At 42.4% G+C, this 13,432-nt stretch overlaps 1 protein-coding gene across 1 annotated transcript in view; it reads right to left on the bottom strand.

The window, feature by feature from the left end:
- LOC126335869 (G-protein coupled receptor GRL101-like) overlaps positions 1–13,432 on the bottom strand; it is a 697,223-nt gene that overhangs the window by 261,531 nt on the left and 422,260 nt on the right. The window contains exon 6 of the mRNA XM_049999341.1: positions 353–475. Coding sequence (XP_049855298.1) covers positions 353–475 — 123 coding nt within the window. The remainder of the gene's footprint in view (positions 1–352; positions 476–13,432) is intronic.

Genomic DNA, 13,432 nt, shown 5'->3' with positions numbered 1-13,432 from the left:
ATGTCGAACACGTGTTTGCTTGATTACACATTTCTTCCACCAGGGTGCTGGCACTTGCTGTGTTCTCATCGTTAGTTGTTTCCCGACCACGTTCCCTCACCTCAGACTGATATAATTACTTTCTCCGTCACCACTAAAAGTTTTGAATACCATCACAGAATCGCCCTGTATACTGATACCGTCTGTATTCTGTTTCTGTTCATTCGTCTTGTGACACTGGTCAGTTTGTAAGACTCTTGGATAAATTCTTTTCGTCTAAGGCAATAAACAAACGGATTGCGTGAAAGGAAGACATCGAGGGAGGCAGGTGGAGCCACCAGGCAAGCGGGAGTAGGGGGTGGCCGGTACTGACCTGGCGTGCAGTGCGCCTCGTCGCTGGCGTCCTTGCAGTCGACGACGCCGTCGCAGACGTAGCCGGGCCGGATGCACTCCCCGTTGTCGCACCGGAACTCCGAGTTCCAACATGTCCGGTGCGCTGGAACGACAACGGGCACACCACAGGTTAAGGCACACACGGCTGTAGGTGCAAAACCCACGTTCCTAGTTTAGAGTGTTCTCCCTTATAGTAACATAGAGGGCATTTCGAAAAGTAAAGATACAATGGCTCGCAGTCCTTAAATAGAACATTTATTTAGTAAACGTCAGGTACATCTTATTAACTGGATTATTTCTTATTTTTCGACATAATCACCCCCGTTATCGAAACATTTGTTAAGTCGGTGCACAAGCAATTGTATCCCACAGTCATGGAAGGTTGCCGCCTGTTCTCGGAACCACATTTTAACTTCATCTTTGGTCTCTTCATCGTCGTGGAATAACTTTCCACCAAGATGTGACTTCAGGTAACCGAAGACGTGGAAGTCGGTGGGCGCAAGGTCCGGGCTGTATGGCGGATGGCCCAATACGTCCCATCTGAATTGTTTTTGATTAGTGCTTTGGTTACGAGAGCTGTGTGAGGCCTACCTTTGTTATGAGGCAAGCGGACGCTACTTGTCAGCATTGCCCTGCGTTTGTTTCGAATTGCCCTTCGAAGACGTTTCAAAGTCTGGCAATATGCAGCAGCATTAATTGTTATTCCAGGAGGCATAAATTCCAACAGAAGAATGTGTTGTCTGTCCCAAAATATGGAAGCCATGATTTTCTTCGCTGAAATCGACGTTTTGCATTTCTTGGCTTTTCGTGAATTCGAATGGTACTATTGCATTGATTGTTACTTGGGTTCAGGTGTATGGTGATAAACCCACGTCTCGTCACCTGTCACAATGTGATCAAGGAACTCATCACCTTCTTCAGCATAGCGTGTGAGGAAATCGAGCGCAAAGCCCATCCTTTGCTCTTTGCGCTCTTCCGTTGACAGCTTTGGTTCAGAATGGCTCTGAGTAATATGCGACCTAACTTCTGAGGTCACCAGTCGCCTAGAACTTAGAACTAATTAAACCTAACTAAACTAAGGACGTAACACACATCCATGCCCGAGGCAGGATTCGAACCTGCGACCGTAGCGGTCGCTCGCTTCAAGACTGTAGCGCCCAGAGCCGCACGGCCTCTCCGGCCGGCAACAGTTTTGGAACGCAGCGCGCACACAATTTCCTGTACCATAACTTGACAGTCACAACGTCATAAAGAGTTGTCATTGACACGTCCGGTATGATGTGATGCAATTCTTTTAATGTGAGACCACTATTCGCACGAATTGCTTCCTCCGTTCTCCGAAGAAGGGCATAAGACATCACAGATGGCCGACCTCTTCTTTGATCGTCATGAACATCGGTCCTACCTTTAGAGAAATGACACCATTTCGTTTCATTCTGTCGATTCATAATGTTCCCATAAACAGAAACAATTGTGAATATCCGCTGGTCGCTGACCTTTTGCACGAATAAAACGTATGACGGAGCGCACTTCGCATTTGGCGGGATTCTGAGTCGGCGCACCCATTTTAAACACGATCTACTCCAACCAAAAGCAACGCTCAACTGCCGAACGACCGCGAGGAGAAAGCAAACGGTTCAAGATTTACACAATTGTTGCCAACTTGCTCTGTCCTCTGTTCCTCTGTCGTACGGTGTATCTTTACTTTCCGAAATACCCTCGTATTTTAGACAGAAACAGTGGTAACGTCAGCTTCTTCAAAACGAAGCGCAGACAGTCCTCTCTGGCATCGACATTGTGCGAAACGAGCTGTGTAGACATTATTTTATTAAAAACTCTATGTATAGCTACAAACTGTCGCTTCTGTTGTGTAGTGTTATCTGAGGTTTGCATAGAATGCCGAAAGTCGGTTCATAAGGAACTATAAAATAAATATTGTTCTGGAACGTAATTTGTATTTCAATATTTAATATGTCCATGTTCAACAAAGTACCGACGGAATATTCCATTAACACGAATAATTTATATATGTGTGCGCCTTCCCCCTCCCCCCTCCCCCCATGAACCATGGGCCTTGCCGTTGGTGGGGAGGCTTGCGTGCCTCAGCGATACAGATAGCCGTACCGTAGGTGTAACCACAACGGAGGGTTATCTGTTGAGAGGACAGACAAACGTGTGGTTCCTGAAGAGGGGCAATAGCCTTTTCAGTAGTTGCAGGGGCAACTGTCTGGTTGATTAACTGATCTGGCCTTGTAACACTAACCAAAACGGCATTGCTGTACTGGTACTGCGAACGGCTGAAAACAAGGGGAAACTACAGCCGTAATTTTTTCCCGAGTAGTGACAGTGTGGTTAGGATATCTTGGAGAGGCTCCTACAAGTTGACTGTAGGTGAAACCCGCATCTTGGCAGCTGAGCAACTAACTGGTCATCACCTTTCTGCCGGAAATGTTGGTATTGGTATGGGTTGAGATCAGTCACATTTCGACACTCGTAATCGTCCATGAAATTGTGAACTATCGTAAAGTTTTTAAGCCGTTGGTAACATGTCAGCTCATAGGCAAACATGAAAAGGAACCACCGAGTGAGTTGCAGAGCATAGAGTGCAAACATTCATCTTCAGCTGTAGCACAAATTCCAGAAACCAATCTTCAGCAATGGAGCTGATGTGGAGGGGTTTTGAGATGTATAACGTCCGCTGGTGATTCATTACACGCCGAAATATTAAGCAGCGAATAGTGAAAGCTACTACGGGATCTCATACCCTACATCAAAATGTAGCTTCCAAAACTTAGTTTGCAGCAGGATCATGCCCGCCGTCGTACAGCTGGGACAAGAAACCAATGAATACCTCCTTACGTTAAGAGGATGTGACTGCTCACAATGGTAGTTCGAGACTCGTGTAAGCATATAATAATGGGTTTTTTGCCTATCTGTTCGCAATATGCTACATTATTGTTCAAACTGAGAGTCAGCTCCCTATTCATGCACCAAACAGTTGCAATGGTTAATCTACTAGTCACACATTAAAGAGGGACGAGCATCAAATCCTATATCGACTTCACTTAAGGCGAATATCGTGATGGTTCATTTGTAAAGATCACGTCCAGTTTATTGCCCGGCAGATTCTCACTGTCGGCTTGTGCTCTGTCTGCAGTGATCGCGAACTAAGACCAGAGTGATTCTCCCAACCAGTATCGAGAGCCATGCGTGAGATGGGCAAATATTTACAGGGGGTGGACAAAAATATGGAAATGGAAACACGAGAAACACAACACATTGGCATTCGTATTCCACGGGAAACCCGACGGCATACAAAGCAGCTTCCAGTCGACTTGGAATGGATAGGTAAAGGTCCTGTATGGTTTTCATAAGAATCTGATACCGCAAAATGAGGGCATGTCCAGGTAACGATGATGGAGGTGAATCGTGACTAAGCAATTTTCTCTCCAAAGTACACCACGAAAGCTCAATAATATTGAAGCCTGGTGATTTTGGTGGTGAGGAGAGGTGCAATCGTTCACACTTGTGCTCCCTAAATCAGTCCTGCACGATGCAAGTTGTGTACATGATAACAAAAATTCGCAACAGAAGAACAAACATTGTAACATGGGATGGACCTGATTAGCCAAACTGGACGCGCAGTTCTTGGCAGTAATACAGCCTGGCGGAATAACCATGCGGCACGTGGAAGACCACATTATGGCTTCCCAGATAATCACTCAACCCCTGCCATGTTCCATTTTTTGTTCGTAAATTCGGCCAGTAAATAGTGTACAACGAGACTCACCCGATCAAATGTAATTTTTCCTGTATTTCATGGGCCAGATTTTACGCCCTTGGCACGAAATCTTCCTGTTACGGACATCTGCAACACTAACGAGTGGTTTTGTAATTACAGCTCGTCTTGCATTTCATTGGATATGTAGTTCCGTTCTTGTTATTTTGGTGCTGATAGGGTTCTTGTGTGTAACATTTCGTTCTGCGTCAGTTTTCAGCCGTTGTCCATTTACGTTTCGCCACAATCCTCGTCGCTGCCTGTCTGTCGTGATAACACGCACTTTCGTCTGGGTGGATGATATTTTCCTACCTTCCCTGCATGCGGTATAAACCTTCGATTTCTGTGCACCGTGAAACACCAAACACTTAGCCTATCTTGGTTACGGAAGTACCCACCAAACCCCTGTATTTGAATACTTGGAATGGCCTGCAAGGATAAACCAACTTTGTAATCTCCTGAAAAGTGTTAGTTTCAGTGATGAAAACACAAGTGAAAGTGACACGACCGAGAAATGAAACCTGTTTCTTTCGAATACAAGTTCAATTTCGTTCGCGTCGTATCTTCTCGAACGGCGAATGATCCGTATATTGAAGAAAAATAACAAGGAAAACCCATTGCTATATGACAAACATAGGATTAAAATCTCACAATATTACCACATCTATTCACGATAGTGTAATACTACTGCGGGAATACTTCCTTCTTTTCTTTTTCCTGTGTCCCATTCTTATCTTTTTTGTGATATTGTAAGGTCTATTGACGCGAAGTTGTGATACACTAAACATCCTTGTACCATAACCCCACAATATGTAATTAAGGAATCAGAAAATTGTGAACGTCAACATACTTTAACGTAACCAGAATACTACAGTATTCGTAATTTTATGTTTTAACATCAGCCTGGAACCCATCAGAAGCACATGTTATGAAAAAGTCTGTGTAGTAAAGAACATCTGAAAATTTCGATGCAGAGAAATAATAAACCAATATGTTTTTTGTCCTGGTCGCTTTATTTCTGGTTTGAGAAGTAAAATATACTTCCTTCGGAACTTGTATAAAATTAAGTAATATGCAAAAATAGTTAACACGCATAGAGAATACATTACTATGCTGTATTTGCTGTACTTTCATTATTTCCTTTACTACATTCATGTGTAACAGGACTCATACACAAAATCAGGAATAAAATTCCTACGTTTTAAATTATATGAGGGACAGTTAAATGAAATCTAGACAGATGGGAGAAACTAATTAAAATGTTTGTTATTTCAAACACAATCGCCGTAGCTCTTAATAAATCTACCCCGCGGTCAGACAAGATGTCAATTGCTTCGTGGAAAAATGTTTGTAGCTGTTTACGGAACTTTAATTTTCGCTCCTGCACTCTTTTTTCCTTCACAAATCCAACAACAGTGACTTTTAATTGTTAAAATCCGTGATGAAACCTTCAGCTGTCATTTATTTTGGACAGTTCGCTACTAGATTCGGTCAGTGACCATTATTAACCTTAGCCTAAAAGGAATAGATCAAACCATTAGAAATTACACAGCTTACAAGGAAATATGAGACTAAATGCTATTTCACTTACTGGCATAAACGGCAGGAAAGTTATACCATAATTTGAATAAGCTCTTTAAGCCCACCATAGTACGTAAAAAATTTGCCACAGTTATAACAGCTAGTAACACACCAACAGATGTAACTAGGCCAAACAGCCAAAGATACGGTCAAAGACAATGCGATGTCAGAGACAGACTATACATGTTAGCAATTTACTAAAAGGTATATTATAATCGTTGGTGCCAAGTAAACTCTGTGCATTAGTGAGGTAGATCGTGAAATTCCATATTTACAAATGTAATATTGAAATGACAAACTGCCGACTTTGTAATCTAAAATACATCGTAACTTAAATTAGTAAGCCAAATCACAAGTCAGTCAGCTCTTTGTGTGCAAATGTAAGTATCTTCGATAATATGACATTATTACATAGGGTGAAAAGGACTATATATTGAACGCTCTTGAAGAGATGGAGACTTTTTGTGGCTCCAAATTGCACCCTGATATGATTCAAAACGAACAAAAAGATTTCAAAACCGAAGGCTTCTACAAAAAGTTTGTAACGCGATTCCAGTTTTAATCAAGTGGGTACTTGGTAAACTATATGTTAAGATAGATATGTGCCATCTCTGAGTATTAGGCTTTACTTCACTCTCTCCAGTGGGCTACATTTCGTACTCGGTTCAAGTACAATATTATGAAATACATTTCAGTCATTAAGTGAACTGAAAGGTTGTTTTTTTACACTTCAATAATCGTCTGTTACTTATGTAAAATTATAGGTTGCTTTGTATTTCTTATGACTCTTGTAAATTATTTTATATGAGTTACTCTCTGGTTGTACACGATGTTCCTCCACACCTCCCTCCTCCTTGGCACACTGGTATTAATGACAACTCAAATATAAATGTTAGATATGTCATATTGTAGATTCCTCTACTAACTTTGTAATTTGAGTGCTGTTATAAAATTTTGTGATACGAGTTGATAAGTTTCACTCAAAGTTAATGACCCTATGGAAAATGTATTGTAAATGTGGTTTGTTCGATTTTCTACTGTAATGATGGGAAGTTTGGAGGTTGGTTGGTTAGTTGGTTGATTTGCGGGAGGTGAGTAAACAGCGAGGTCTTCGGTCCCATTGGGTTAGGGAAGGATGAGGAAGGAAGTTGGCATGCCCTTTCAAAGAAACCATCCCGGCATCTGCCTGAAGCAATTTAGGGAAATCATGGAAAACCTAAATCGGGATGGCCAGACGCGGGTTTGAACGGTAGTCCTCCTGAATGCGAGTGCCGTGTGCTAACCATTGCACCACTCCGCTTGGTTGGCTATCGGTGGTCTCCCTATCTGGCGCACCTTAATGAATACAAGTTTTTATATATAGTTCAATGCCTGTTACTTATGGAAATGTCATGTACGATTTACATTTCTAGGTTCTTATAATTATCATTTATTGTCATAAATGTTTCACTTTCCAGATATACAATTATTTTCTTTGCAGATCCAATAGTAATGACAACGCAAAAAAATGGTTCAAATGGATCTGAGCACTATGGGACTCAACTGCTGTGGTCATTAGTCCCCTAGAACTTAGAACTACTTAAACCTAACTAACCTAGGGACATCACACACATCCATCCTCGAGGCAGGATTCGAACCTGCGACAGTAGCAGTCGCACGGTTCCGGACTGCGCGTCTAGAACCGCGAGACCACCGCGGCCGGCAATGACAACGCAAGTATGACATTGTATGTGCTTTTGACTTATTGTAACTTGGTTTTTTGTAGTATACCATTTCAATTCTGATATGATTTTATATGGACTACGCAAGGTGAATTGTATTCTCGGTACGAAGTCTGGTTTTGTGAACATGTTTTCTTTGTTCTGTAAGGATGGAGTGTTTGGAGACTGATGGTCACACTTTTTGAGCACCTTCACTAAACAAATGTTTTTAAGTACGCACAAATACCTGTTAGTTATTTCTGGGAATTATCATGTATATTTTATAATTTCTAAGATCTTATAAATATTTTTCATTATCTTAAATGCATTTCGCTTTAGAGGTGAGCACCCTCCCCCCACCCCTTTTAGTATATCCTAAAGAGTGACAATACAAATATAAAATTCATATATGTCATGCTGTACTTTCTCCTGTAGTACTGTAATAGGGTCTCTAACGTACCAAACCATTCCTGATATGGTTTTACAATATCACTTATACATGAAGTCTGCTATGTCGGATTTTTTCCCAGTAATTATGGAAATGTTTGGAGATCAGGACTCTCTCTTATTGGACCCAACTATTGAACATTAGTTGAAGAAAAGCCGTACGGAGTGGCCGCGGGGTTTGAGGCGCCATGTCACGGACTGCGGCGCCACTCCCGCCGGAGGTTCAAGTCCTGCCTCGGCATGGGTGTGTGTTGTTCTTAGCATAAGTTAGTTTACGTTATTTTAAGTATGTGTAAGACTAGTGACCGATGATCTCAAAAGACTGGTCCCTCAGGAATTCAGAAAAGACTGTTTCCTCCTGCTTTCTCTGAATTGTGTTCCATACTCACATTCATCAAAAAATGTCTTCTGTTTAGGAAGGTTCCTCGTTCCTCCCCTACCCCCCTCCCCCACTACCATCACCACCCCACCCAGATCTTCTGTTTGGTATGTCGAATTAATATTGTAATAAAGTTTTAATCTCTATGCTCACATTCATGATCAAATAATTTCTACTGTTAGAAGCTCCACCCCCCAACTGCCCCTCACCCCCCCCCCCCCCTGCCCCACCCGTTTTCCATTGAGAACGTGGAATTAAAAGTGTAATAAAATGTTATCACTATGTTGAAGAGGAATACATGCTACTGTTATATTTTGTTATAGGATACTGTGTGAAGAAGGGTTTCCTTTTTATAATTGGATCAAATGGCTTTGAGCGCTATGCGACTTAACATCTGACGTCATCAGTCCCCTACAACTGAGAACTACTTAAATCTAACTAACCGAAGGACATCAAATACATACATGCCCGAGGCAGGATTCGAACCTGCGACCGTAGCAACAGGGCGGTTCCGGGCTGAAGCGTCTAGAACAGCTCAGCCTCAACGGCCGGCTCTGCCATAGTATATTCCCATTTCTGCGATAGCAGCTTTACTCTCTACGTTCACTGTATTTAGTTTTAATCGTCAATGATTCTGTTCATTTGATGAACATAATTAAAATACTTTGTTTAGTTATTATTTGGAGATTCCTTGTACATTTCAAATGGTAGGTGTCTATGTTCACTAAGCGATAAGCTGACTTCCTTCAAAGGCTCTCGCCTTGGTGTTTGCAACCCTTTACGAATGGCAGAAAGAATTTTTGGAGCAATTTATTACATGAGAAATTTCTAGTTGTTTCTGTGTAATGCATGGTGACAAAATGTTCACTTGATTCTTAATGATGTCCACTTTTGCCTCAGTAATGTTATTTTGTCCTACCTCTGAAGTGACTTTATGTTAACCACTGACAAAATACCGGACTGAGCACTGTATGAGCTTTCGCCATGTGAATAATGCCACCATTTTTTAAAATTTATGGTTTACTCACAAGGTTGACAGCGAGGTTCCCTTCATTATTTTCGTTTAGGTTATGATGCAACAAGTACAAGTACGTCTCTCATATCTTTCTGGAAGGCAATAACAACCACTCCTTCATTGTTCGTTACGCACGTCACCACCATGAGGATAACGCGGCAGGGCTTAGGTAAAGATATATTACTTGTGGTACGAGGAAAAATGAGAGATATAAGGCTCCATGTATTTTTTTCCTCGCTTCTCCCGGGGCCATAAATTGGGCGGCAGAATGGGGAAATGCGCATTTACTGTAGGTGTAACGGGCGCTGAGGGCCGGGTGTCGGGTAAGAGATTGCCTCTCGCGGGGTGCGGGCGACGGCGGCGGCCATATGTGGAACTGTTCTCCTACGTCAGCCGCGTCGCCACACCCGCTCATACGCAGGGGCGCCACGCCGACAGCCCCACTCTTCACCCACGTCCCAGGAGACGACCTGTTCCTTGTCTTTCTCATTACCATAATCGGTCTACTGGTTTGTTGTGTCCTTACGTTGATTGTATCCTGCCCTATTGTCTTATCAGCTACTACTAGCGTTGCTGCAATCTGAATTACCAGTGTGTTTCCTTCCTCCGCGGTTATTAACTCCCGACTTACTTACTCCTGCTTATCATTTCACGCATTCGCCTAACGAGCACCCTGCTATGTTAAGGACGTTATTCGATCACAAGTTCATTTAAAATTTCGTCACATCTTACTTAATTTGTCCCTTATATTCAGGTTTTTAAAAATATGTTTAGTGGGACATTTCAGGTGCTGTTAGGTATTTGACTCTCACAAGATCTGTAAACTGTAATTTAATGTAAGTTCGAAGCCTGCCACGACCAGTGGCAATTTTGATAAAATAATTCAGTCACTCGTCCTGAAGAGAATCGCTGCAAAGTCGGTCGAAATGTTGGCACTTGAGCTGTTGTAGTGTTTCGTAATGACGCGGTCTACTTCCCAAAATTATTTTATTGCAATTGAATGGTTAATTTCTTATTCACAAACAACGAAACATGACTAAGCAGCGCAGTAGTTGCTGTTGACGCCATTGCCTGAATTCGTATACTCTCGCTTCCGACCCTGTGACGGTAAAAACCAGGCACGCTCGCTCCCTTAGAACATAATTTTAATTACGAGGGGGGTCCTATTTTTCAACGTAATCTCCGTTCAATCCGAGAGCCTCATGCCACCCTACTAGGACGGGAGGGCCCATATGCCCTCTTGGCGCCATTCTAATAGTCGACGTTGCATCATTAACTTCCCCATCATCCACATAGAGCTTCCCACGGAGTGTATCTTTCACTGGGCCAAACAGATGGATATCGAAAGGTGCTGTAGGGTGGATGAGGAAGAACAGTGCAGTGAAGTTTTGGGAGCTCCTCTCGGGTGCGAAGAATTGAGCAGCGAGGTGTTTGATTGAGATCCATCGATCACCTCGAATGAGAGCTTTCCCACGTTCCAACATTGCAAGAGTCACAGCTGTGTGCAGCCGGCTGGCAAGCGGCAGATCGGACTAGTCTGCGAGGCCTTGTTGCAGTTATGAAAGTCGCCTCTGCCAACGACTCACCACGCTTTTGTTCACTGCCAGGTATCCGTAAACATTCTTCAAACTGGTCTGAATATCTACTATTCTCTAGTTTTCTGCCAACGGAAACTCAATGACAGCTCTCCGCTTGGAACGCACCTTCTTTACAGACGACATTTTGAAGGCTACGAATAGCACAGCCACCTATCGGAACTTCATAAAACCATAAGAGCTGAAGGGGGAATATTCGACGATATCCCACAACCATGTCCCCATTTTTTCAAGAGAAACTTGCCGAGAACAAAACCAGTCGTATTATTTATTGAAATACACTCGTATATGAGACAGCTGAGGCCAAAGTGATATATGCTAGGCCCTAAATATTTAATACAGCCTGCACATGTTGCCTTTCATTTGCTTAGGTTAACAGTATTTGTGAAAGTGTCTGACTGAATTTTACAATACGTTCGATTGCGAATTGTTGTCCAGTAATAGTTACATGGTTAACACGTAAACATTACCAGACACTATAGTTAATATCGTACGTGCAACAGGAGCATGTGTACGAAAATGATGGAATGGAAATGTGTGAGTAGGGCCTCCCGTCGGGTAGACCGGTCGCTTGGTGCCAGTCTTTCGAGTTGACGCCACTTCGGCGACTTGCGCGTCGATAGGGATGAAATGATGATGATAAGGACAACACAACACCCAGTCCCTGAGCGGAGAAAATAGACCCAGGACGCAACTGGGAATCGAACCCGGGCCGTTAGCTATGACATTCCGTCGCGCTGACCACTCAGCTACCAGGGGCGGACAGTGGTGGAATATGTCAGCATATTAACCATTAATTGGATGCTATATAGATGTGCACGTGGTTCTCCCAGTCGCTGTCAGTTTTTTATTTTTTCTTGGAACCGCTACTGGTCGGTCTAGTAGCTTCTCAGTTGGCCTTACGACGCTGAGTGCAACCCATACCAATCCTACCACCAAGAGAAAATCCCTGACAGTACCAGAAACCGAACCCGATTCGTCCGCATCGCAGCCAGGCGTGCTGACGACGCAGCATCGGAGGCGGATGATGTCCAGAGCAGCCACAGATGAAACCGTCTGTGAGTCAAGATTGGTATCAGTCACAACATACGAATAACTGTGGCTAATATTGCTTGGGAATGCGAAGCGTTATAATCATACTGGCGCTGTTCGAACTGAGACTAATGCCACTATTCACTGATATGATACTGGGGACGCTGGTGTTGGTATTATGAACGAAGTTCCTACGAATCACTCTTATCGTACTATCATCCTCTACGGGAATTATCCGATATCTATCTCCTTTTCGAAAAGCTTGTCCTCCAAAATAGTTTATGTTCGAACATCTCGAGAAATGTAAAGATATTCATTACATATCGCCGCACAGAGTTTCTGCCTCACATTTACCCTTTAATTCCGATACGTTGCGCAGGAAATGAATTAATCGTTGACTTCCATTGACTTCCAGTGCGGCCCTATTCAGCTGTATTGTATCTGACTTTACCGTAACTCCACATGATCGAGCAAAGCTGGTACATAACGCCAACTCACAGAAATAATATGAAATTGGTATGGACCAGGAAGGCGTGCGAAATTATATCTGAAACAAAATTCCAATTTTACTATAAATTACATGTTCTGTTCCAGCTTTTGACGCGACTTACCTAGATATTATGTGAAAAATTTTCCTGGGAGGGTAACTTGTGAAGCAATCCTATTTTAACTTGCAGGTCGACAAATTTGCTCTTCTTCCATAACGATCCCCGTTGGTCCGAGGAAAGGGAATTGATCCGTTCTCATCTCCACAGCAATGTGTCTCACCAGTAAGACTTAGAAGTTAATGCATATTTAGATAACAAAGAGTTTCACTTGCAACAAAAACTAGAAACATTAAAAAAGTCACTTAGTTCGTCAATGTGAAGACAGCAGTACGACAAATATGTCATATTGCAATATAACTCAAAGGGATGAAGGGTGAGAATAGAATTTTGCTTTGAATAAAACAAGTATATGAGCGGTGCTGTTGGATAGAAACGCATCGTCACCAGTACTCCACAAAGTGACATATAAACTCAATGATACAAAAGTAACGGTATACATTTAATTCGCTGGACACTTAACAATACATTTCTTGTGCATGGTAGGAAGACAGAAAAAGCTAGCTCTCATAATTTCAGTCTGTAGTCCCACTACTTTTAGTGACGTATATTTCGTTTCTCCCCAATTAGATTAGGTGCCTCTTCAACAATTACCCAAACCACCCAACTAATCTTCAGCATTCATATGTAGAACCAGATTTCAAATTTTACTATTCACTTCCCATCTTTACTGGTCATCTTCCACGTTTCACTTACGAACAGTGCTTCACTTCAGGACAATACTTCCTGAAACGTCTTTCAGATGTATATTCGATTTTAATAAGTGTCTCTTTCTCAAAAATGCTTTTCTTTCTACTGACAGTCTGCTTTTTACACTATCCCTACCTAGGCTATCATCAGTTGTTTTGATGCCCAAAGAGTGAATCTCGGCTGCTACTTTTAGTATATCAGTTCCTAATCTACTTCCATCAGTGTCGCGTGATTTATT

Source organism: Schistocerca gregaria, chromosome 2, assembly GCF_023897955.1.
Source record: "Schistocerca gregaria isolate iqSchGreg1 chromosome 2, iqSchGreg1.2, whole genome shotgun sequence".
Taxonomy (NCBI): Eukaryota; Metazoa; Arthropoda; class Insecta; order Orthoptera; family Acrididae; genus Schistocerca; species Schistocerca gregaria.
Note: the sequence above shows the minus strand (reverse complement) of the source record. Positions and strands in the feature narration are given on the sequence as shown.